This window comes from Acanthaster planci, linkage group LG17, assembly GCF_054643075.1.
Source record: "Acanthaster planci isolate LZ-2023a linkage group LG17, COTS_SCS, whole genome shotgun sequence".
Lineage (NCBI taxonomy): Eukaryota > Metazoa > Echinodermata > Asteroidea > Valvatida > Acanthasteridae > Acanthaster > Acanthaster planci.
In genome coordinates, this window is record NC_141793.1 from 3,868,596 (window position 1) to 3,895,299 (window position 26,704).

Consider the following 26,704-nt stretch of genomic DNA (forward strand, 5'->3'; position numbering starts at 1 on the left):
AACAACTTCAGCATTGCCGTCACAGGATAGTCTGTCTTATCACAGAAATATTTAATCAGCACAGCTGTATTCAAAGTCCTCAAAATGAGACGGAAGGATGTGAAGTTTAAACGAAGTTCACAGCTGCAAAATGTTAGTACCCCTTGCTTGACCTTGTGGCTGGGCACACAGCGCCCCCTTTAACGTGTGCACAGAGCCTATGCGTGGTGAAGAGATTGTTTTGTTCCAGGTTGGACCATGACTTGGTGTGTTTTACACATCACCGCCAGCGGTAACAAACTGTGCGTTCCACCTGCCATAATCCATTCACATTGTTGCCTGGTATTCAGGAGGTATTTCATGTACATTAGATACTTTCTGAGGGAGTATGCATTTCACATGCATGAATGCAGACCTTACAACTTGCTTCAAATATGAATAGCCTGGAACAAGCATGCAGATAATTGTGCCGCTATTTTGTACAATTGGTGACAATTTTCTCAGCTGTGGTTTGATTAAGTGCTTGATTATATATTAAAAGGAACTTGGTGTGTGATTTGGTAAATCCATATTCACTAATATTGTCACTCTGTCATTGAAATGTCATGTCACAGTGCTTATTTCTCTGCTGAATCTTCACAGCTGTGCACAAAGGATACAATTCAACAGTTTCCAGAAGATGGAATGAGCAAAAAGTTTTCAAAGCTTTGCTACAAAAGTAAGCATTAAACTGTTTTGTTATTTACTTGATAACACCAATACGTATACTTTCCTAACACTAATTGCTAGATTTTACCACAGTATAAAGCGGTGGTGTTTTACACGCTCGTTGAATAAATTTTGTGTACAATTTTGAAAGAGAAAACTTCCACAAAGATTGTGGTTGCCTAAAATCTGGAAAAAGTAGGTGAAACGGTGTTTCTAATCCTTTCCTTCTATGTCATCTACCTTCAAGTTGGACTGCACCACTTAACTAGCATTTCACAAAGTACCACAAAAAAAAAGGAATGCTTGATAAGTAAAACTTGTAAGCGTCAAAATGATGTGTGCAGTGGGCTTGCAAACATTTGTGTAATTGCTGGTGCTGAGCTTACGTTGCATGACATTTGCAGTTAGCATGCTGGCAAGCATACAGCGTGCTTGCAGTGAATGTGCAAGAATGCGATCAAGGTGCGTGTCGCTTTCAAAGGGGGTTTTTTTTGGCCTCAACTATGATGCTATTTACAATTTCTTGAGTTGCATATCCTTTAAAGCAAAGCGTTCCATACCGTAATGTTTTGACAATGTTTATACAATTTTTGTAAACACATTTACCATTTATACAGTTAATTTGATTATTGCTGAAGTGAAAATGGGCCGGTATGGAGACTTTGTCACGGAGTAGGCATAGCTGAGTGGTCTGGAAATCAGCCAATGAGGAGTTGTGTTATAACCAGTCTGTCCCTTTACTACTCGTTCCGTTTTTGCAGAGGTAGCCTTTCCAGTCGGCTACATGGTAGGATGCGATCCCGATGCGTTGCACATCCAGGGGGTCAGAAGACGGGTCCTGCCATTCTAGGAATGGCTCCCCACCCCCTCTGCCGACTTTGATCAAGCCGCGGCCGCTGTTGTAGGTGATCCAGAATCGCTGGTACTTGGCGCCGCTGAGCAGCTTGGGAACCTTGACGGTGATGTAGTGGGGCTTACACTGGACTCCACACCTGATGAATGACTTACTCCGTGCCAGACCTGTGAGTGTGTATTGGTTTGCTTTGAGAGATCAGCTCAGCAGACTTTAACCATAACAGAGCTGAGTGGCACCACCATCCCAACTTTTTAAGGGGTTTCTAGTAGTTTTGCTATCATTCTGACACCATTTTTATGAAAAGCGATCATGACATTCTTGCAAAATGCGCATTTTGTCCAGACAGCGAGGCTTTATGAATTATAATTGACCATAAAAATGAACAAAACTTGGAGGCTTTCTCTGTAACTATACAGACAGACCCATGATGAAAGTCTTTACATGCCTGCCAAGATTCAAAGAGAGTACGCTTGGGACAGCCAGGGTCTTAGGGGGTTGATGTGACCACCACCCCCTCCCCTCCCCCAGCTGGGAAATGGTTCAAGAAAGCCCTGCTCTGTTAGGGTTTGAACATTCAGAAATTAGCCTGTGATTCAAATTGATGAGGTATAATCAGGAAAAAACCGTAGCTGAACAATTGTCTCCCAGAGGATTTAACTTTTTGAAGCTGGGAGTTTGTTTCACGACATGGTTGAGGGTAATACGACAGCCGCACTGTTCCGCATTTGCACTCTGGAATTTATTTAGAGATGGTCAAAAGGTCTTCATCCTTTTTTACCTTACCTATTTCGTAGACGTTCGAGATTGTATCACTGTCGGCTAGGGCAATGAAGACAGTGCCTGCTGACCGTACGGCAAAGTCAAACCGGATGAGCGAGGAGTCGTCAGCTCGATGGGCAATGGGGAAGGGAAACCTGTACTGGTAGGTGTTCTTCATGGCAGGGGTGGACAGCGACAGATTGCACCTTGCTGTAAGGCAGCATGAGAAAAAAAACATCCGTTTGTCTCTTCACTGTAATGGAATTTCTGATCAGGAACAGTGAACGGAGCCACGCGGCCTACTCCTGTGAGCCTAGTTTACCTAGCTCAGGTCAGACCAGATGCGAGACTCAACGCAAGATCATTTACTACAAAACTTTGCAAAGAAAGACAAGTCTTCAAGTGTGAGCAGTGGGTCACAGGAAGGCTCCTGCTGCAGTTCATTTGAATAGCTTGTGACTTGAACTCAAATTGGTAGACTTGTGATATTTCAACTTAGGAGGGTGATTGCTTTGGAGGGTCTCTAACCAACAAGACTGGCTGCGACCGGCAAAAATGAACACGTGTATGTAAGGCACCTGCTGCAGGGGATTCAGTGGATTTGTTCAGTCCTAGCAGTGTACAATACATATATTTGAGTGGGCGTGGCAGGCACAGCAATCGGATGTAGGGGTGGTGACCAACCCCAAGTAACAGGATGAGCTGTGCCTCCTCCAGTTAGAGAACGACTCCCAAGTACACTTGCCCCAAGGTGGGCTTTACCTTCCACGGTTACTGTAAACTGGCACGTGGAGGTGAGACCAACTGAATCGACAGCAGTGTATGTGACGTTGCTCTGGCCTGCGGGGAAGTCATCGCCGGGGTCCCAGTTGGACTCGAAGCTGACCAGGCGGCCATTGTCCGAGGCCACGGGCACACTCCACATGGCACGGCCGGTGGCCGACCGGGGGTCAATGGACACGGTCATGTCGCCGGGACAATCTGTGATCTTTGGGCGAGTCCGATCTGGAACAAAATAGAGAGTCGTTAACAGTTACTGAGACTATGTCTTCTCGTGGAGAGAAAGCAGAGATGTCTCTGCAAAGCACTGCGCATATTCACTAGCTGTTTTCACAACTTGTGTTGTGACTTCACTAAGGTGCTTCAATGACAACCACGACTCTGGATACAAAGCAACAGGAAATGGATATGGGTTACTCAGTGATTTCTGTCTTCTGCTTTGACCTTTCTGTCCTTGTTACATTTGAAACAAAAAACTCCTCATTGCTTTGTTTCATCCCTGCCAGTACAGGTCTTTGTATAAGGCACTATTTCAACATTCTTGTCAGGCAGGTGTCGGACAGAACGGTCCGACCAAGACATTTATTACTGGTTGGCTATCAGGTGAAGTGTTCTCAAGTGGCCAATTCTAACTGATAAATGCCTTTATGTTGCATTACTTCCAAGGCTATGTGGTTTCAGTGGAGCAACACCCCCTCCATTATTCACTCAACACAAGTCACTGTTATCATTTATTTATCGGTCGGAGGGCCCTGTCCTATAGTCAACCGATAGGAATTTTGAAATGATGCCTAAGGCAAATTATGTATGAACCTTTCAGACTGTTGGTTGAAATCTAGTCGTGCTTAGTCAAGATATAAAAGGGTATCAATGCATTAAACTCAACCGGTCACACTGTAACAGCCACATGAGAAAACAGTTGGGACCAATTACCGTTGAGTGGGACTGTAATAACAGGTGTGTACTACAACTTGGTTCAGTGTACCTTTGACAGTCACATAGAACCTGCAGGAAGCTGTATTCCCGGCTTTGTCAGAGGCGACATACTCGATGGGCGTGGCTTCCTCGAGGGGAAATACCCCAAAGATGGAGGTGGTGGTGATGTTGGGGTTGACCCTGGAATTGTCTATGGCGCGGGGGAAGGACCACGTGGGGTAGCCAAATTTGCCGTCAGCATTGGTCTCTTTCTCGATGTCCCGAGGGCAGTAACTGAAAACAGGGGCTTCCGTATCTGATATAATAATTGCAATATCGACATATCATGGCACTTATCTGGGAAACCAATCAAGGCAACATGTCATTGTCCCTGCTAATTGGGTCTATAAACCTTCCTAAAAAACATCTCAACTGCCTGGGAAGTGTACAGCTTGATCCTGCCATTTCAGGCGCAAAAGAAACCGTCTCTGTCCTCACAGGTACCCATTTATACCCCTGGGTGGAGAGGGACAAGTGGGAGTAGATTGGCTTGCCCAAGGTCACAGCATGTAAACAGCTGCTGGATTCCAACCCCTCGACCCTATGTTAGCGAGTCACAAACCCTAGCCACTGGGCCATATGCCTATACCAGGCAAGATATGGGACGGAGGGGTACCCCCTTTACCTGTCCAATCCCTATACACACTCTAGACTATGGTTACCTAACACATCCCCCTAGAAGTCTGTAAAGAATTCCTGAGATTCCGATCAAACAATGACCAACACAAAGGTGGGGGGGGTCTCTCCGTCCCATATCTTGCTTCAAATGCATATGCCTCCTCCAGATTTGGAAGACAATAGCAACGGAAGTCATGTTGTACATGGTTTCATGTGTGTTCAAATCCAGAAAGTATATTTCTCTGCAAAAACCAAATTCGATTCCTATGTCAGATTTGCAGCGGTTGTTTTTTTTGTTTTCCTTCCGATAGGTTTACCCCATCACATAGCAACTTGTGCAACTTCAGGAGCTTTTGAAAAAATCTTGAGGATGGCTGTAAGTAACTGTCAAGTACTTCATTGTGGGGAGAGGAGACTTCTCGCACTACATGACAACGGGTATGAAACTCGTGAGTATTTAACCCACAAGATAATTTGAAAAGACGAGTTCACAATTACTTGAATACTCCTGGAGTACAGTTTGTGATCTCTTTTCTGTAAGAAAAGGTATCTTTGAACCCATTCAACTCCAAGATGTGCCTTGATTTGTATTAAAAAAAAATTATTGAAAGAGAAGAAATCAGCTCAACGCTCTTACCTTCCACTGTCACTGTAAACCGACACCTGTCTCTCAGACCCGCTGCATCCTCGGCTGTATAGATAACTTTCGTCTGTCCTAGGGGGAAGCGTTCGCCAGGGCCAAAGTTGGATGTCAGTAACACGTGGCCGCTGTTGTCTTCGGCCGTGGGCGGTGTCCAGTCGACATGGGCGGTGGGCTGGCGCGGGTCAGTGGGCACTGTCACGTCCGGAGGGCAGTCACCGAGGACTGGTCGGGTACCGTCTGGTGAATAAATATCATTGCGACTTTTTTATTGTTGTAATGGAGCGGGAAGATTTCCCCTTCATTTTCTCGTTTCAAGCTTAACGAGAGGTGTGTGGGATATATAGATTACAGTACTTTTACCCTGCGGGATTTTAAAGGAATTCTTACCTGGTTAAACACCATTGATTTGCCCAAGATCATATTTCTTGTGGAATTAGAATTTTTTTTTTAACTTAAGACGGGCTTACCGGAGATGGTGACAAAAAATGCACAGGTGGCCATGTTGTTGAAAGTGTCTGTTGCCGTATATTCAACCAGAGTGGTTGTGCCCAGTTCAAATGGCGCAAAGTCAAACGCGGTGGTGACCTCCGCCTGGCCCACGTTGTCCACCGCGTGGGGCGTCTCCCAGACCGGCTGGTCAAACTGGCCCCTGCCATTCGAGGTCTCCTCCATGTCTGGTGGGCAGCTGGTGAATCTCGGCGGCTCCATGTCTGTTGTCCAGAATGATCACAGTGAAAAAATATTTTAGGATGGTGCTGCCACACTTATCATTCTGTGAAACCATTATTTGGGACACAGCCGTATTTATGCAAAAATACAGCACGGATGTACTGTCTGACAAGTATGGACCTTTTTCGCACCGATGAGCGGTAACAGAAAGGGGTACGCAGCACGATTATTTTGCATTCTAACTCAATATGGACACCCACTCGAAATCCGAAGGATTGACTATGCACAATATCAATAGCGCCTAGCAAGGTGAATCACAGGCGTGCAACGAGTAAACGCTCAACCAAGCCAGTCAGTCTGTGACATCATACCTAACGAAGCTGCTGAATGGCCAGAAGGTCTCATCACAAGGTCTGTGAGAAATTGCTCAGATTTTTAAACACAGAGATCTCATCAAGTGGTGTGCCTGCTCTTAGTGTAAAAAGTCCCACAGAAAAACCATATTTTTATTGCGTAGAATTTCGTTACAACTCGGAGAAGGAAGAAAAAAGGAGCCCCATAAATATGACAAAGGCATCACACTGCGTCACATGGGGTCATACTGGCTGAAATCGCACCACAGAGTGCCTAGAATCCAAACTTTCCCGGGGCCCTTAAGCGGGCCCCAGACCCCTTTACCGAGCCATCAGTTCTTCACGCTGTGCTCACTCTGGCATTATACTATTGCTGCTTTAGTTCATGCACCCCCTTTTGGAAAATCCTTGATCCGCCCCTGTACTTCTATAACAAACAAAAGTTGTCACCAAAATGAAAGTTGGGATTCAAGCTAATGGTACAACATATTTCCACTCTCCTCTTTTTTCTGAAAACGTCTTATTGTTTGAGGATTGCCAAAGATTGTGAGGTTGGCAACAACACAATCAAATTTGCACTTTTGCGACTGCAAAAGTACCCTACCACCCACTTTCCTGTTTGCCGGGCCACGCCCCTCACCAGTATGCTTACAATGCTGACGGGTTAATAAAACAGTTCAAAAACGAAGGATTATGCATCTCACCAACTACAGTGACCGTAAAATGGCACTTTGCTGTCAGGCCTGCGGGGTCAGTCGCGGTGAACGTCACCACAGAGCTCCCCAGTGGGAAGAGATCGCCGTTCTTCAAGTCGGACGTGAGGCTGACGTTCTTGCTGTTGTCGGAGGTGGTGGGCAGTGACCAGTTGACCCGGCGAGTGGAGGCGTGGAGGTCGGTGGACAGGGTGAGGTCTTCGGGGCAGTTCTGAATTTTGGGCGGGGTGCCATCTACATAAAAGTAGTAATATGAAGCAGATTAATGCCATACCCAACTTCTTGGATTTCCAATGCAAATCCTGATCTCCCCCTTCATGTTTTTAGAATTTGCATTGATCATGTGCTTTAATTTCACCAGTAATCAGGGGCGTAGCGACCAAGAGAGCGTTGATAGGGGTGGTAACACCCCCCCAATAATTAATTCTAGTCAGCAAATAGAGCTTGGGTCAACAAATAAATCCGAAATTGGTCCGCAAATGATGTATGTTGACCATCGGCGTTTCCCCTGAACCCATGACTCTGGCACACCCCCCCCCAAGAAAATGCCTTCGTTACGCCCCTGCCAGTAACAGCTGTAAAATTAACATGCTTCTGTCTCTGAGAGATAGTCTCTGAGAGATGCACCCCTCTGTGCATAGAAAAGAAAGTCGTTCTCGTTAAATGGTCAAGGCGTTCATTGTCTTATCAACTTTACCTGTAATCAAAACATAGAAGAGGCACGTTGCATTGTTACCAGAAGGGTCGGTGGCTGTGTACACGATGGGCGTGCGCACATTCAGCTCAAACTTCTGAAACCGGTAATTTGTGGTGGTCTCCAGCGGGTCACCTGAATTGTCCACGGCCTGCGGGGTGCGCCAGAACGGGTAAGCGTATCTCCCAGTGACGTCAGTCGTCCGTAAAATGTCCGTTGGACAGTGGGTGAAAACGGGAGCTTCCTTGTCTGCAAGAAAGGGGCGACAAGTACTACATGTAGGTCGCTCAAGTGTGGATTCAAAGAATGGAAGGAGAATATCGTTGGGAAACAGGAATTCGAAGGGGGGACTCTGCCAATTAGGAGTTTGGATTCAGGACTCGAAATTACTTTTGCACTATAACTTGGCTGATTGAGGAGAGTTTAACTTGATGTTGACCCCCATCGTCAGTGGAAGGGAACTGAGTCCAATACAAGGCAGGACTAACTCTGTAATTCACGTGGTCAGGTTGACACCAGGCCTGGGAAAATTTGAGAAACGTTACAACCAATGTAGTCCTGGTTGTAACAGGCTCTTCCAATTCTTGTTCCGTTACTCCAGATATTTCTCTGTTGTTTGCTAACGAGGCTGTCCGTGAACACAATATTGAGAATGGTGGTGTGGTCCAGTTAGGATGAGAAGATTGAGCTCACCATCACTTGAAGGAAGCTGGTTCTGTCTTACCTAGAACAGTGACAGTGAAACGACAGTTGGTTGTCAATCCAGCATTGTCGACTGCGGTGTATGTCACCCTCGTTCTGCCGATGCGGAATAGGTCACCAGATCTCACATTGGATGTCATGGTAACATGCATCCCATTGTCCGTTGCCTTGGGCATGGTCCAGTTGCCCCTCCCAGTCGGAGACTGTGGGTCAGCGACGACTGTGACGTCATCAGGGCAGTTGCTGATAACAGGTGGCGTCTCATCTAAGACACACATAAAATGCCATGTAAACAGATTTCAGGGTAAAAATCAAGACTACGTCTTGATTCCCAGGCAAAATTCTCCCATGAATTATGACACCAAGATTAACCCAGGTTAATAGATGACTACAGCCTCCAAAAATTAGACTGTTTATCTCTGGTTTGGTCCTTGAGTTGTGCACAACTTGCTGACTCATTTGCCAAATCTATTCGCTGCAATGTCTTCCTCTAGTTACACTGACAAATGACAAATCACCGAATATTAAGCTTAAGAAGCTGCATACACAACTAACTCTGTTTTTATTTTAATAGACAGCAGTCGCTCTCTTACTTTCTCACCTACCGGAAAAAATGGGGACCACATCATCTCTGATTAATAACTCAGTGCCCTGTGCAGTGGAGGGTTAAAACAGCTGGTGGGCGAGAAATGTTGTAGGGTTAGGGTTAAGAGGAAGCTGGCCTTAAAATGTGAAAAATACAGAGACTGACACAGGTTTTTATTTAAATAGATACCTTTCAGTGCAGGTTGTACAACAATCAGATATAGAGGCAGGGGTTTGAAGTTGAAATTACACAAGAGAACTCCCCTGGATCGATATGTAAATTGGTCAGCAAGAAAAATTCTTGCCACGGCACTGGGGTGCTGATAAGTCTTGCTAATTTAACGAAGGGCTTTGACCCTCAACCTCATGAGTTAATTGAAGGCGTCATCCCCTTTCAGCCACCACACCCCATCCAATACGATGCTTACCTACAACTGTGACATAGAATAGGCAGGTTGCGTTGTTGCCAAATGCATCCGTGGCCGTGTACTGGATGGGCTTTTTCACCTCAAGCTCAAACTCTCCGAACTCGTGTGCCGGCGTGACTTGCGGCACCCCAGTGTTGTCAGTTGCCACAGGAACCGGCCAGGTGGGAGGGTCAAAACTGCCATCGGGATTAGTACCCTTCTCGATGTTTGGTGGACACAGTGTGAATCTGGGTGCTTCTAAATCTGTAGGAATGGTTTGTTAGTAGTTGACAAAGATTATCACCATTTATCGAAAGTAAAAAATAAAGTTTAAAAATACTGATCGACTTCCTGGCCAGTCAGGCTTGTCAAATATATGAAAAGAACTTGGAGATGTTCATTTGAACGAGTGTGGAAGGAAAATGAACAATTTTAATCTGAAATAACGGGAACATGTGAAATTGATAAATCCATACTCACTTGTTCATTTCTACTCTATTTAATAAACAGTTCCAACTTCAAAGTTATTTCAGTGAATCCTCACTGAAATCCAGTGGCATAGCTAGGATTTTACTTGGGGGGGCACAAAGGGGCATCAGCATCTTATGGGGGGTGCCAGCTTTCAGTGGTGTGACTTTTGGGGGCAAGTTTTTGTTAGTTTTGTTCAACATCCATTCATCCATGTTTTCAGTGGGGGGGGGTGCACTGGGAATTTGTGGGGGGGAACATGCCCCCAGCCCCCCCCCACCCCGTGGCTACACCACTGCTGAAATCTTGACGTGTTCCAGTGGGTAGATTTCACTCAAAATTTGTCTTGTCCCTTCAAGTTTCTATTGGACGGAGAGAATTTTGACTTTTGTAAATTTACAGAGAAACTGATAAATCCAGAAGTCCATACCCATGGCTCTCTGTGCTTTGCTCTATCAATGGGTTCAGCTTCAAATTTAAATGTTGTAATAAATACCTCTTATGGTAACGTTAAAGCTGCAATCAGTGATAAATCCTGCTGAATCCACGGCCGTGTACACAACTTCTGTTGTTCCGAGTGGGAAAATATTACCGGGCAGCTGATTTGCGTGAAAGGCCACCAGTTCCCCATGATCCCATGCAGTGGGTGGGTTCCAGAAGACATGAGCTGTGGGCATTCCTCGGTCAGTTGGCTGGGTGATATCGGACGGGCAGTCATATATGGTTGGCGGAGAGCCATCTGGACAGATCCGGGACGGGAGAAAAATGGCAAATGAACCAATGACACCTTGTTTTTGTAATTTAATTGATCAATTCCTTTTCGACAGTCTTTTCCTTTTGCAAGACTGATGTAAGTCAGGTTGGAAAATGGCAGTGCCCTGAAACCCAATCCACTTCCCAAACACAGTCACATGATTTGCCCTTTAATAGAGAAACTGCCACAATCATGCCAGCAAGAGAACACTTGCATTTGACTAATCTGATTGGTCAATAGTTTTTCTTCAGCTGTGGATGAACAAATGGAGGAGTGTAGTTTGTACATTAATTTGTGGTTTACATTCTGACTGTTTACTTGTGAATATATAAATGGCAAACCACATGACCCATGGTATTTTTAAGAGCTAAAATTTGTTTCTGTGTTTAAGGGATCACATGTTCTCACATGAAAACTTTAATGAATGTACTCAGTTGTTCAAAGGGCTTGCACCTGTTAATTTGTTTATAGACATATAACGGGCAGAAGCAGGCAATCAGTCAGTTTGATTTGGGAGAGAAATGTTGAGTTCATGTTCATGAAAATGTTAAGAAATAAGTGTGTGGCAATGCAGGACTAACAATGTACTTCATGTGATGGGATTGGAACTCTGCTTTGGAAAGTGGAGAAAATTGCAGCTGGTTGCAACAGGTCTTTTCAAATCTTGTTCCATCATTTCAAATATTTGTAGTTTTTGAGCCAGGCTGTCAACAAACAAGATATTGAGAATGTTGGTGTTTTTCACTTGCCCTGAGCAGTTAGGATGAGAAGTTGCAATATCTTTAGAAGGAAGCCGATTCTGTCTCACCTAGAACAGTGACAGTGAAATGACAGTTAGTTGTCAATCCAGCACTGTCGACTGCGGTGTATGTAACCCTTATTTGGCCAATGTGGAATAGGTCCCCAGGTCTTGCCATGGACGTCAAAGTGACGTGCACCCCATTGTCGGTCGCGGTGGGCGTGGTCCAGTTGCCCCGCCCGGTTGGAGAGTCGGGGTCAGCAGTGACTGTAATGTTTTCAGGGCAGTTTCTAATCACAGGAGGTGTCTCATCTAAGACCAACAAAAAGTTACATAAAAGAACGAGGGGAAAATATATGGTAACATTTCATTTCCAGGTAGGTCTTCCCTTCTATTTCTCTGAAATACACATAGAGGGTTTGCATGGCTGCCATCTTGAAGGTCAGTGCTTTTCTACCACAGGGCATGCACAAAGGAGGTTTCCCTGTGGAATAAAGGAACTGCCCTGCAAGGTGGCCACCGCGCAAAGCCTCAATTGCCATTGGCATATTAGGGAGGGGGGTGGTGGTGACGTGCCCCAGTGGAAGTCCGTGCCCACTATGGCTCCCCACTTGAAATGTTGCAATGTCTGCAACCTGCAAGCGAGCCTTTACTCATTTGCTTGAAGTGCCCTGTAACAGTGTCCCCCTACCCGTCCCTACCACCCCTCAGAAATTTCATCCTAGTTTAAAGGTACTACTTATCTTCCCCAACCCTTTGGGTTATTGAAGCGTCCCCTTCAGCTGCCACTGTATCCCACCACAGCGTTTCATCTGGGACTGTGCCCATCCCTTCTCAGGCACAGTTTTTAGAAAATAGTCCTCTCGCAGGAAATTTTTTGAAACAAGTCACCTGGCCACTAGGTGCCATCTGAGGCCATGTGTCCACTCCACCCAGTATCTTTGGAGTAAACGTGAGGACTTGTCCACCGGCTTGTAAAATTTTGAACATACACTGATTGCCCAAATATGTTTTTGCCTGTCCTCAGAACGGGTAGACCTGTTGCTAGATGAACCAAAATCCAATATGGTCTTACCTACGACTGTGACAAAAAACCGACAGGTTGCGTTATTGCCCGATGCATCCGTAGCAGTGTATTGTATGGGCGTCTTCACCTCCAGCTCAAACTCTCCAAATTCATAGGTTGGTGTGACTTGTGGTACCGCAGCGTTGTCGGTTGCCACGGGAACTGGCCAGGTGGGAGGGTCAAAACTGCCATCAGGATTAGTACCCTTCTCGATGTTGGACGGGCACACAGTGAATTTGGGTGATTCGAGATCTGTAGGAATGATGAGCTCCCAGAACTTCAAAAGTGGACAATGGTCAAACAAGTTTCATGTAAAATACTATTTGACCTTCTAGCCACCCAGGCTTAACAAATATATACAAAGAATATGAAGATGTTTATATGAATGAGTATGGAACAAAACTCTACCGTATTTGATATGAAATAAATGGATAAACTCGTACCATTTTATTTGTACACTACATGTGTGAAAAATAGCTCAGCTTCAAAGTTCAAGTTTTGTGATAAATACCTATAACTGTAACATTGAAACTGCATTCATTGGCCAATCCAGCTAAATCCACGGCCTTGTACACAACTTCTGTCATTCCCAGTGGGAAAATATCATCAGGCTGGTGGTTGGAGCCGAATGCCTCAAGGTCCCCATTATCCCATGCTGTAGGTGGGTTCCACACGACTTGAGCGGTGGCCACGCCTCGGTCAGTTGGCTGTGTGATATCTGATGGGCAGTCGTGTATTGTTGGCGGAGAGCTGTCTGTAGTGAAAAACGAAAAAGGAGAAAACAGCTGCCCAATTAGCACCTTTGTTTTTTTTACAATTTAATTGATCAAGGTTTGTTCTACAGTCTTTTTCTTTTGCTTTAGTGATATGCATCTGGTTGAAAATGGCACTGCCCTGGAACCTTTTCCACTTTCAAAAAACAACCAGAAGATCTTCCTTTTTATTCAGTCACACTGAATAGAGATGTTTGCTTTTTCTAACAGAACTACTAACGTAATTCACGTAACTTAATTGGAACCTGGCTTTGGAAATTTGAGAAAATTGGAACCAGTGCTGATTTGTAGTTTTTGAACAAGGCTGTCAATAAACACAATACTGAGGTCCGGCTGCCTCCCCCAGTTAAGGTGAGACTGAATAGCAATATTTTTTGAAGAAGGCCAATTCTGACTTACCTAGAACGGTGACAGTGAAACGACAGTTGGTTGTCAATCCAGCACTGTCGACTGCGGTGTATGTCACCCTTGTTCTACCGATGCGGAATGCGTGGCCAGGTCTCACATTGGAAGTCAGTGTGACATGCAACCCATTGTCCGTTGCCGTGGGTGTGGTCCAGTTACCCCGCCCAGTCGGGGAGTGGGAATCTGCAGTGACTGTGATGTCTTCAGGGCAGTTGCTGATTACAGGTGGTGTCTCATCTAAGACAGACATAAAATGCCATATAAGAGGAGGGAAGATCAGGGTTAGCATCCTAACTTCCAGCTAACCAGGAATTCTTTGCTGTGGGCATTGAATGACGTGTATATCTTTCTAGAGGCACCCAGGGGGGTGCCCCACCCCTGTGTGTCCCCCCCCCGTTTGAAGATGTGAAATATACCTGTGAGCAAGCTGCCTTTAGTGTCCCACTGCAAAAATATGTGCTCACCCCCCGAATTGTCCCTCAGAAATTTCAACCAAGTTAACACACTGCTGCAATTTCCCCAGCTCTGTGAATTAATTAATGCTTTCCCCTTTAAGGCTCGACACCCCTCATCCCATCCAAGGTGGCCCTTACCTGCAACTGTGACAAAAAACAGGCAGGTTGCCGTGTTGCCAGATGCATCTGTGGCCGTGTACTGTACAGGCATCTTTACCTCCAGCTCAAACTCTCCAAGTTTGTAGGTTGGTGTGACTTGTGGTACTCCAGCATTGTCGGTTGCCATGGGAACCGGCCAGGTGGGAGGGTCAAAACTGCCATCTTGTTTTGTACTCTTTTCAATGTTTGATGGACAGAGAGTGAATTTGGGTGCTTCTAGATCTGTAGGAATGATTGGTTCAGAGAATGTGAGAGGAAGACAAGTCTCTTGGTCAGACGCTGTTCGACCTATTGGATAATCCCTCCATTCAATTTGTACGGGGAATTACTTGTTTTGTTCGTTTTTACAGCAATAAAATAAATACAATGGAGGGGTTACAACGTGGGAGATATTTACACTACAAACAACGATGAAATTTGAATTTTGAAATATCTACTATAAAAGATGTAGTGTTAGGACAATAATTCAATCTTTAATTTTAATAATTTTCCCCACTGACCACAACACTATTTATGCCCCTTTGAGTCAAGAGGGAGCAATAAAAGACAGCCACAACTGACCAGTCAGAGACAAGGAACAAGACCCAGCCACCTAATGCCAACCAAGGGAATTATGACCATATATCGAACGTGTTGGTTTAGATTTATTTTATACCGATCAACTTTTTAACCTGACAGACTTGACAAAACCTGTGGAAAGAATATGGAAATGTTCATTTGACCGAGTGTAGATAGTTAATTTGACTTTAACTTTCTTAAATACAAAGACTTAAAGTGGCGACTAGATTGAAACATTTTGAAAAAGAACACCCTCCTGTAGAATCTCAAGTGAAATCTCGACAAATTCGATGGATTCAATTCCACTTGAAATTTTTCATGTGTCCCTAGTTTCGGAAAGAGTTCCATGTACGGGCGCCACTTGACAGCCTGTGCAACAAACCCTATGGGACTGGTCTGAAAATTTGTTCTAGGTAAACGGCTTGGTTTTTCCCTCCTAAATTGAACTTTTCTGGACAAGTTTTTGCTTTCTGACGGCTAATAGGTCTCTGTAGGGAATAATTACTGGCGTCCGCATATGGAACTCTTCCCTAGTTTCTATTTTAGGGAATGAAATTTCGGTCTTTTAAATTTGAAGCGAAGAGAACTAATTATTCAGAAACTAGTAAATCCTAAAATGCCAGCCCAACTTTAACGTTATTTGTGCTCTGCTTGATCAATGGTTCAACTTCAAATTTCAGTACTGTAGTAAGGCCTAAATACCTATAATTGTAACATTAAAGCTGCAATCAGTGGTAAATCCCGCTGAATCCACGGCCGTGTACACAACTTCTGTCGTTCCCAGAGGGAAAATATCACCAGGCAGGTGGCTTGAGCGGAATGCCTCAAGGTCCCCGTTATCCTGTGCTGTGGGCGGGTTCCACACGACTTGAGCGGTGGCCAATCTTAGGTCGGTTGGCTGTGTGATATCTGATGGGCAGCTACGTATAGTTGGCGGGGTGCCATCTGGAATGATTCGGGGAAAGAAAAAAATGACAAAGAGAAAGCAAAAACACCATTGTCACCTTTGTATTCGTAATTCTATCAATCGATATTTGTCCTGCATTCACATCTGTTTGCATAATGCAGCGTCCTAGAAGCTTGATTTACTTTTGAAAAGCAATCAGACGATATGTCCTTTCACGAGGAACAGGTGCGTTTGCCTACTCTGATTGGTCAGTTGTTGTTTCGTGGTGGTGGAAGAACACATAAAAGTGCGTGATAAGGTCAACAATAAAGTAGTTTCCACTTGAGCAATCAGTTACTTATTTATTTTTGGTTTACATTGAGAATGTATGTTTAAGAATATGTTAACGACAAACCAAATGAAATTTCAGTTTGACGGTTTAACCCCTCTACTTGCAGTTTGGAAATATGCAATTACACGAAAACGCGGATGAATATACATGTACTCAGTTGTTCAATAGTTCCTAGAGCTGTCAATCTGTTTAGTTTGTTTATAAGCATATATTCAGATGATGCAGGGAACCAGTCTTTTCGGAAATGTTGGGGATACTCTTGCATGTGGGGTTCACGGTAAGTTGGAGATCGAGAATTGAGGAAAATTCAGGCGCGAATTCAACAACTGTCTGACTCAGGGTTGCTGCATTCTTATCCCTAGTAAGACTGAGATCCCCTGGAATGCAGACGAATGAAAGGAACACAGGGACTCGTTCAAAGAGAAGAAAAATGACAGAAAACTCAGAGAAGACACGTGGAGTGTTGTTGCTGTGCAACATGAATTTGACCATGTTGCGGAATTAGCATTATTTTATGTGCCACATCAAGAACCCAGGACTGGAGGATCTTTTCTTAGGTATGTATAATGTTTTTGGTTGCTTGTTCTTAAGTAGCTCAAAATTAAATTGAAATATAGTAACTACAAAATTTAAATAGTTCCCTTAGAATACTTGCTCAACTGAAGTTGAATTGTAATTCAATTGCGTTTTTATTTCAAACACTCGTGAAGAAAAATATTGATGTATCACATGTTCTTCATTTTCGTGCTGCGTGTTCAGGGTATTTCCAAATTCGCCGAAAATATGTCGCACCCTGTTACTCATAGCAGCACTTGACGTTTCATGTTTAGACACATGGGCTCCATGTACGTCCTGTTCTTCGGGGAAAATTTTCAAGTACATTTTGTCTGGTTATAATTCGTTTTGAACACATAGTAACGGAAAGGAAGTAAGAAAGCCGACGATAACAACTGAATTATAATTTAAGCTCCTGCTGGGCTGTTTCCCGTAAGACTATATATCTGACCGTGGAGCCATTAAAAATAGCTCCTTGACAAACAACGTTCACTTGCATGGTGGGCCTACAAAAAAAAGGCCCACGTGCGCTTAAAGCTGTATAAAAAACAGGGCTTTTTGTGATAAACAAAGACCCTTTCACAAGCTTCGTGTACTGTATAAGAAGCCATTCGAATAGCCGGAGATTACCAGAGGTGGATTCAGAACCAAGCTTTCTGAAAGGACAACAAAGTATGAGGGAACTCCTGTATGAAACTTTTGGAAAGAGTTCCATTTATAAGGACGCCAGTAATTATTCCCTACAGTGACCTATTAGCCGTCAGAAAGCAAAAACATGTCTAGACATGTTCAGTTTAGGAGGAAAAATACCAAGTCGTTTACTTAGAAAACAAAAGTTTTTAGACCAGTCTCATTGGGTTTGTACACAGGGTGTCGAGCGGCTTCCTTATATGGAGCTCTCTCCTAACTTTTATAGCCATTCTGGAGAGTGCAGGCAATTTTCCCTGGCTGTTGAAGTAAGTGAAATGAATACAACCGCGGCACCCCCTCCCTTCCCGTTCGCCATTGAACTTCACAAGTGGAGCCTGTCTTTCAAGTTTCCACCCAACCATGCACTGGTCCAAAGAGTTCTTATTAGGCCAACTTGCCTTCCACAGTCACGTAAAAACTGCATGTTGCTCTGTTGCCGGAGGCATCCGTAGCCACGTACAATATCCGAGTAGGCTGACCGATTCGGAACTCTTCTTCGCCGTGATTTGTGGAAATAAGAGCGGGTCCAGAGCTGTCCGTTGCCTGAGGGGTCTGCCACATCGGCGCTTCAAACGAACCCTGCCTGTCCGTTACAGTCGTTATGTTTTGTGGGCAGTTGATGAAAACTGGACCTTCCGTATCTTTCAAACAGACAATATTAAAGGTTGCGTGGTGAAGGCCTGTGCATTTAGTTCAACTTAAAGTGCCCCATATCGCGGGGGTTTCAGGGCACGAAGGCGTAGCCAGGCGGGGGGGGGGATGTCCCCCACAAATTCCTGGTGCCCCCTATGTGCCACACCCCCAGGAAAAAAACTATGAATGGATATTAAACGAGGCTAGCAAAAGCTTCCCCCCCCCCCAAAAAAAAACACCACTAAAAGCTGGTGTTCCTATAAGACGGTGGTTTCCCATTGACCCTTGCCCCCCACTAGTAAAATCCTAGCTACGTCACTGTTTCTGGGGTAGACATTTTGATCAAAATATGCTTGCTCGTCAACCGGGGGGGCTGGGGCACATGTCCCCCCATTCCCGGTGGCCCCCCCTGAAAAAAAATGGAGGAATGGATATTGAACAAATCTAACAAAAACTTGCCCCCCCCCAAAAAAAAACACCACTGAAAGCTGGTGCCCCATATAAGATGCTGGTGCCCCCACCAGTGAAATTCTCGCTACCGGTACGCCACTGTTGCTCGTGTTTCATTTCACAACACACTTGCCAAGGGCTCAGTAGTGTAAAAGGGGTTTGGGGGTATGGAACCGGAAAGGGACTCGCTCGATACCTGATATGCCCCAGTGTCCTTCCGCGCTCAAAGGCTCGAGGGAAAAGAAATTTGTACCGTCTGATTCTGCGACAAAACCAAACCCGCTCAGTGACAGCAATAGAAACGAGATCACCTAAGTGCCCTTCTGTGCCCATTCTAGCTATAAATATCGCACTGACAGATTGGCTACATTAGTCTCCGGTCGACAGTTAGGCTTATCTTGTTGCACGGTAATATTACTTGGGGAAAACGTGAACCACGGAATTGTGTGCGATGCAGTTAACCTGCTACACAACAGGATTCGTTCAATATTAGACATGTGGTACAATTTGTGAGGTTGTAACAATAGTTCCGGGGTTGGGACATCAACACTTTGAAAGAAAATTCTCGGCGTTTAGGCAGGTGGAAAACGATCCTCTTCAAAGTGCTTACCCTTTGGATGAGCTGCTGCGTGTTGACCCCCAAAAGGACCTTATACATGGCGTATCCTGGGGGAGTTCCCCCCCCCCATGGATTTACTGTTACTTTTTTAGCACAGAATACTTCAAAGGTGAGTAGGGTAGAAAGAAATCGGTAAATTTATTTATCAAATATTAGCACCAAAACCCTAAGAATACAAGACTATCCAGTAAAAGCTAGGATGTCGGGACCATGAGTATTTTTTCTCCAATATCATGTTAAAATGAGCCCGAAGCTGCATTCGCTTTTAAATTTGCCCCCCCCCCCCGGCACCAAAAGCTGGACACGCCGCTGGCTGTATGAATGCAAAAAAGTCAGCTTCACCATTTATTACAACTGTTATAATTTTTTTACTTTAAAATTGGTCCTCTGTCAAGGCACCAGTGAGAAATCCTCACCTCTGACAGTTACAGTGAAGCTGCATTCAGTTTTCAGTCCAACCGAATCCTCGGCCACATAAGTGACCCTCGTCCGACCCAGTGGGAAGGTATCTCCAGGTACCCAGTCTGATTCGAGACTGACTAACTGGTCGTTGTCCGCTGCTGTTGGTACCGTCCACTGGGGTCGGTCCGTGGTCTCAGTGAGGTCGCCTGGGCAGTTTAGAATGGATGGCGGCGTTCCATCTATATGTTGGATATACAAAATGAAATATTCTGTCTGTTAAGAATCTACAAATCCATAAGTCAAAAATATTGGCTCAAAATAAACAAATGTATGGTTTTGTAAACAATTATACATTTTCAAATTGCGTGACTTGCCAACATGCGAGCTTCTGCTTTGAATACGATGTCACGATTTCGTGAGCCTACAGTTTGCGTTTGTTAACTCTATAAAATAGGATTACCTCCTTTTTTGAAACGCCCAATATAATTACAGTAATAACATACGACAGAGTCTTCAAAACAGTTTCGTTCATCTAAAGGCAGTGTGAACACAAGACATGCAAGCACATGCGCAAGTCATCAATCATTCTTAAAGAAACTATGTTCCCGGAAAAAAACTATGCCTCGAAAGGAGGCCACGGCAGCAGAGGGTTTAGGGGTATACGTCTCTTTCCCCCGGAAGCTTTGCAGTTCTGCAATGTAACATATCACATTTCTCATACACCGCCAGAATTAAATTGACTGGGAAAAAACGGAACTCAGACAGCGCTGCAGGGATTTCTGTGGGAAGCCTGAACCTGTCAATCCTACTCTGGCACGTTCGAATACTTCCTGTTTTTCGGTCAAGCCAGTTAAAGCAAAAATATGTTCAGTTTCGTTCGCCTCTTAACTCGAGATGAATGTGAAAACGATTTGCCAACATCATGCGCTGTGTTATGTTAACGGTCAGCCTACCTCGACCAGCTGAAACTGAGGCAAAATTTGATCGTTTGGGGAAAAACACCTTTACTCATAAGAACGAGAGTAGTGAATTTGTTTGACTCACCAGTCGACACAATAACGTAATCAACAACACATTCTCTGTTCATGGTGTCCTCAACCTTTTGCTCTCGCTCCATTCAGACATTTTAGTACAATTTACTTGATGAAAACCTCAATCTCTTTACCTATGATTGTCACTTCAAACACACATCTTGCAACATTTCCGGCCGCATCAGTGGCCGTGTAGCGGATCACTGTGGTACCGATGTCGAACCTTTCGCTCCCGCGGTAGTTGGTAGTGACTTTCGGCGGGCCGGCGTTGTCGGCCGCCTTCGGCAGATCCCACGTCGGTCTTTGGAAATCGCCGTCACTTGCATCAGTGACAATCTTGATATTTTGGGGGCAGCTCACAAACAGTGGTCTCTCTTTGTCTAGTAAAGATTATTAAAAATGCAAAGACGTGCTTCACAGCAAATGATATTGAAACTTAACGCTTTTCCTGAATTTAGAGAGGGCGTGACTTTTTCTATTTTGCATCTTGTGCAGTGTACGTTGGGGGGGGGGTGTCAACAGTATTATACATGTAGGCCCATACCTTTAATAATTAAGTCGGGCGTATCCCATCTGATATAGTTATAGAGAAGTCTTGTTTACGAGTGGTCGAATTTCAGTTTATTAATCTGTTGAATTTGTCATAGATCAACAACTTAAAAAAAAAAAAGGAATTCTGACATGTGTCCCACCTCTGACTTTCACATTAAAAGAGCAGGTCTCTTGACTTTTCTCCGGGTCTGTCACGGTGTAAACTACTTCATGATCGCCAATTTCAAAGGATGTGTTTGACTCGTGGTTACTCTGGAACGTGACGACCTCGGTCGTGTTGGCGTTTCCCTGAAGTACCGGTTTCTTCCACGATACCACGGCGAACTGTTTGCCCGGCTCTGTTCTTGTCACGATGTCTCCCGGACATTTCAGATTTAGATTCAGGGCTGTCAGTATAGAGTGCAGAAGAAATGTGCAGTAAACCCGCATTTCCTTTGTTTCTGAAGGAAGTGCTCTAAATCTAACACTTCCTTCAACATTCATCAGAAGATTTCAGAGGACTTAGCAGTAGTGAGGAACATATTGATGTCCCCTTGGAAAGTCGAAGAATGTTCTAAATTTTGTTCTTGCGCAGTGTTGGATTGTGAAGGACTTAAGGAGTCTCCTGCCAAACTTCTGTAACAAAACATTTGTTTTTACAAACTTCCACTTGTAATGTTACGATGGTTAATCAAGGTGGAACAGGAATTAGCTCAACAATCACGAGGCTTACCAGCAACTGTTACCATTTCTTCTTTTGCATCTGTGAAATAAATGTATAATTCGTTATAGAACCTGAAAATATTGTAAAATTAAAAATGGTTGGTTTAAAATTCATACAGCGCAGAGCAAAAGATTACAATTTGGCAGGCTGATCAGCTTTCCTCTCTCTCTCTCTTTCCCTTTCCTTTTTATACATCAGTAATTTCATTTATATGTTATTTCGGAGAAAAAATTTTCATCATTCAAAATTGGCAGCGATTTATTTGATGTAAGCCAATGTAAAGTTTTAAAAAGTCATATCCTCGAAGTTTTAGTTACTCTGTCACTTTTGCATAACCGCCGTTGTAAGTACATCATAAGTCATTGTTAATGCGAAGATTTGTAAAATTTAAATAAACAGCTAGAACACTTGGAAATAAAGTATTCTCGCATTTCTCGCTAGATTGTCACGGTTTCTCCTATAGCTAATAGAGGATACACACAAAATTTACCCAAATGAGTTACTGCTAGAAGTATACCGCCAACCAGTGCTGCACCGATTACCAGCATGATCATCGTCATCCCACACGCTATGAGAATCCGGCTGCAAGACTTCTCCGTCAAGTCTACGGCGTGCTTGCTGTCATCCCGGCTTTTGTAATTAGAATGGAACTGGGCAGGCGGTCGCCCGTGCATTGTGAGAATCTTTTCGCTCACGATGTCTGAGAGATAGCTATAGGTTAAAGCAAGATCAAAACCTCTTGCATCAACTATCCTGGAATATTCTCTCTCTCTTTAAATTTCTTAGTCTTTACTTCTTAATGTTATTTCTTTATAGGTAATCTGATAAGACGCCCTAACTGCGGTGGCACTGCACTCACGCGCACATTCTTCAGCTTGACGCGCGCGTGTTTGGCAAATCACGACACACTATTGGTCGAAGAGGCATGTAACGCGTGCGTACCACCTGTCCACGAGAGTTATGCCACTGCAGTAATGGCTTCCAATTCTGCTAGTCGAATTACACTAAATACACTCATTATAAACACTTTATCTTCATTAAGTGTTTAGTTGTTGATTTCTTTTAATCTTGTTTTGTTTGATTTTAATTCTTTTGTACATTTCATTTTCCCGTTAAATTTGTACCGAGATAATGTTTCATTATAATCCAGTGTTCATTGTGGTGGTTGGATTCCGCTCCTGTACTTAGTATAGTTTTTCTGAAGTTGGATATGGTTGATAATTTTAAACAGGTATGTGAGCACCCTTTGGGTTTTGCATTCCTCACAGAGGGCGTTACATGTGACTAGTTTTGAACGACAGTCACTGATACAGTTGTGGACGTCCCCCAACCTGCCGGGCATAAACGTGCCCCAGACGGTACCGAATTTAAGTGTATAGGAGCCGTAGCATTATTAAGTCGGGGGAGGGTTCTGAAATGCGAACGGTTTTCGGAATCCTCCCACAAAAAATATGCCAGCAGTGCTAGCACATTCTCTTCCTAAAAATATGACAACTTGTCTGCGGGGGGGGGACAAGTTTCCCCCTTCCCGTTGGGTACGCCACTAGCCTGTGTTGTAGTCGAGACCATCACAAGACCAGAAACAGATAACAGTGAGAACAATGACAAAGGAATGCTTTTGTTGCAGTTCACTTGAATAACTTTCGACTCGAATTCAGACTAGAGGTCTTGTGCTGGTCTTTAATGGTATCGACTACAACGCTGTCACTAGCGGGGAGTCTACTCCCAAACTTAACGACAAGTACTCGAATAACGAAGAATTTGCGTTGCAATCATATTACCAATAATACTGACAAAAAGGACAAAAACATACCTTTTAATTTGTGCGCCTTTTTCTACAATTTGGTGAACTTGGTTTGATTGCGGGGACCTTGGCCTCTGTTAATGGTAAACAGAAATAAAACCTGACAGATTTTACGCTGGGACGGAAGTAATGGCAGTAAAATTATATTCAAACAGAAACAGTAATTAGAACAAGAAAACTACCGTGGTTTGACCACATCATGCTTTTCCATCAAACACACTTCTACCTTAATACGTGGGTACGATCCATCTAAAAAAAACTCACCAGTCATTTTGGTTTTTATCCGTACATATATTCTATTTCAAAGAGCAACCGCGGTTATGAAACCCGAAATTAATTATTAGAAGAGAAAACCAGACTTGCAGTATATCTTATTGCATTCAATAACAATTTCAAATTTATGCATGCCGGCTGTTGGCATACGTGTTCCAGCAAACATGAAAATGAGCAGCTTAGACGGTTGGTGTAACGAAGTCCGTCGCTTTACTGCATGTATATCCTGAGTATTTTGTACAGGTAAAAATATACGCAGTCAAGTATGCAAATGCGTTGATATCAACGGAACAGAAAAACCTTACCCCGAATCTGCGTACAGCTCCGTTCTCTAACATTACAAGTGGCATTCTAATTACGGATTGTGGCCGATCTTTTTATTCAAACATTATTTTTTCATATCCATTTGGAGCTTTTGGGTACCCATTTGAGCATAACATTCTTCACAATTCTACACTGCAAAAATTGTGGTGTTGAGTTGGCGTTAGTTTAACACTCTTGGTATTGAATTACTCTCAAACAGACTGGGTGTTTTCCTATGATAACACCAATGGTGTTAACACAGAAATGTTTGCAGTGTGTATTATTGGCTCCTCAGTAATTTCCCCATCATTCTGGTGATCGTTATCCATGAATTTTAACCATTTGACATTGTAAACTATATCGAGGTGACTGCCATTTCTCGTTTGGTGTGTATATATGAATGAAATCGTGCGCAACCATCAACAATGGTTTTAATTATATGCTCAGTGCTGTATAACATAATTAAAGATTCTTTTCAGCTAGTTCTAGATATGTCACCGGGTTATTCAAGGTTGAGCAGGTAAATTAAACAGAACAATATTGGATTTTCCCCCAAGTGGATTGTTGTCTTCCTCGTGCGAAAAAAAAAACCTGTTGGGATGTGTGAGAAGGATACGAAAACGTAATTTTTGTAAATGCGCCCCGTTCGCCTGTAGGTTCTCGCAAATGTGCACAAAGGAACAAATGTGAGAAGAAAATGGAGCAAAATCAGAAATGTTTGCAACAATCAGAGTTAAATATTGCACGTATTTGCCCACTTCTTTGAAAACGTTTTCTAGCCTCAATATTATGTACGGCGAATGTGAAGCCAATTTGTTGACATCTTATGAAGCATTTTAACTTAATCTTCAGCCATGTAATACGCATCGCAGCGCGAAAATAATAATGCTTTAAACATTCCGCCCATTCTTGAAACAACACCAGGACTCTGCCTCTCTCGAGGTTAATGCGAAACATCTGCAGAAAGAGTTCTTTCTTTAGAAACCAGTGGAATCGGGAAGCATGTATTATTTTACATAATACGTGTAAAGGGGTGGGTTTTAAAGGAGTTAAACCTATTGCTGCTTGCCTCGTTAACATCTTGGGCCTACATGTCTATTACACCAACACATCAACCTTATTTACACGTTCAACTTTCCAATAGAAAATGATGTTTTATACTGTTGTATACACAACACGCCTAAGTTATGTGGGCCTATGCTATAAATGTTTCAGACAGTACCGCGAAGACATGCACGTGTAATGTTTACCAGTTTGTTTCAAACCTTCAAGAGGTACTCTTGTACCTTCAACCGTTTTCACAAAACACACACCCTGCGCAGGAAATTCTGAATTTCCACAGGTTCGGACATTCTTTCCTTTCATAAATGTTATTGCAAGCGTCGTTTTTAATAGTGATTGCCTTGCGTTTAAAAAAAGGTTGAATATTATTTACCCACAGGCCAGGGCCGGACTAAGTGTCCCTTGGGCCCTACTCCGCTATAGGAAGCTCTGGAGCCGTTGCACCTCGTGTTGGTGCTAAACTACACCGATAAGCTATGTGCTGCATGTATCTAGTCTGAAGCTTGTCCAAAATCGAAAAACCCAAAGAGAAAGGCACAGGCCCTCAATATTTTTGTCTTATAAAGCCCCGAATTTTTGTAGGCCCAACACTATAAAAATGACATTTTTGTACCCACTTTTCCACACGTTTAACCCGTGACAAGTCTATCGAAATATACTAAGGGATGTGTTTAAATGCTAAACGCTTTTCCATGGTACATGTTTATCTTTTTGAAATGTCTTGGTTGAACATGTTAAAAAAAAGTGGGTACACAAAAGTGCTTAGAAATGTGTTAACAGTCAGAGCACTTTTTTCAAAAAGCGTGTGGGTATGATGCCTACTGGATATTATCTGGCCAGGGTTTGGGCATCAGACGGAAATTACCAGTTACACATGCGTATCTGTAGAATCCATTTCCTTTGTTTACCAAATGGAACATGAAGTTTTTGTAATTTTTTTAAATTTGTTACAAATGATAGCAAATCTTTATTACTTTTAACGAGAGTTGCGCTCCATAATAAACTTCAAACGTGAAAACTACACACTCTTTTGGTGGGACCTTAAGTCACAGTCACATTCCATATGTATCACATTTGCATCGTTCTTAAGTGTCTCCACTCCTGCGAAATTGTGTAATTAACATATTATATCTCACAGATTGATCGATAAAGAAAGCGGATCTTACCATTTTCTTGTCAAAGCAAAAATACCCCGGCAGCTACGTCGATAAAACTTTATCATGTTTATCCCAATGAAGTCATCCCACCGAAAAATTTCCCGTGACACCTACCTCGTCCATGTTGTCAAATGCTTCTGCCCCCGCCGGTAGGCGTTCTTCATATTCCTCTTGGAGGTCTCTGCTATAATGAGCAACGGAACACTTGATTACATCTTGTGGCTTGCATATGTGGGAAGGCAAGCAGAACGATGGACGGTTCACCGACCGCGCGTGGCGCTTCTGGTAAACGCGCAACTCGAAGACGTCAGATCAGTTACAGTGGTTTGGGGGGGGTGACGGAAAAGAAAGCTCTCGTCGAAACATACAGGGTGCGTCGTTAGTTTGGGAGACGAAAGTTTTTTAGTTTGGGGA

The 26,704-nt window shown here is 43.6% G+C and overlaps 1 protein-coding gene across 2 annotated transcripts; it reads right to left on the reverse strand.

Moving 5' to 3' along the window:
- Positions 1–23: 23 nt before the first annotated feature.
- On the reverse strand, positions 24–26,704 carry LOC110979434 (hyalin-like). 2 transcript variants are annotated; one of them, XM_087148263.1, is made up of 25 exons: positions 26,405–26,704; positions 23,505–23,569; positions 22,182–22,402; positions 21,701–21,730; positions 21,129–21,374; positions 20,571–20,816; positions 19,420–19,644; positions 17,700–17,942; positions 15,521–15,763; positions 14,240–14,482; positions 13,641–13,883; positions 12,980–13,222; positions 12,478–12,720; positions 11,472–11,714; positions 10,406–10,648; positions 9,463–9,705; positions 8,472–8,714; positions 7,751–7,996; positions 7,045–7,287; positions 5,786–6,028; positions 5,313–5,555; positions 4,068–4,313; positions 3,065–3,307; positions 2,327–2,512; positions 24–1,707 (listed from the first exon to the last, which is right to left on the reverse strand). In XM_087148263.1, exons 1-25 carry the CDS (start codon positions 26,411–26,413, stop codon positions 1,406–1,408), a joined length of 5,424 nt encoding a protein of 1,807 aa, XP_087004389.1. In that variant the 5' UTR covers positions 26,414–26,704; the 3' UTR covers positions 24–1,405. The 2 variants fall into 2 exon arrangements, with proteins under 2 accessions (XP_087004389.1, XP_087004390.1); XM_087148264.1 differs by having other exon boundaries at positions 26,300–26,418.

Bases quoted from the DNA above. Each gene is read 5' to 3' on its own strand.
- LOC110979434 (XM_087148263.1), bottom strand. The intron at 15,764-17,699 runs GCAAGTTGGCCT...GAATCATTCCAG, and splicing joins TTTTTACGTGACTGTGGAAG to ATGGCACCCCGCCAACTATA. The intron at 8,715-9,462 runs GTAAGCATCGTA...TGTGTGTCTTAG, and splicing joins ATTCTATGTCACAGTTGTAG to ATGAGACGCCACCTGTTATC.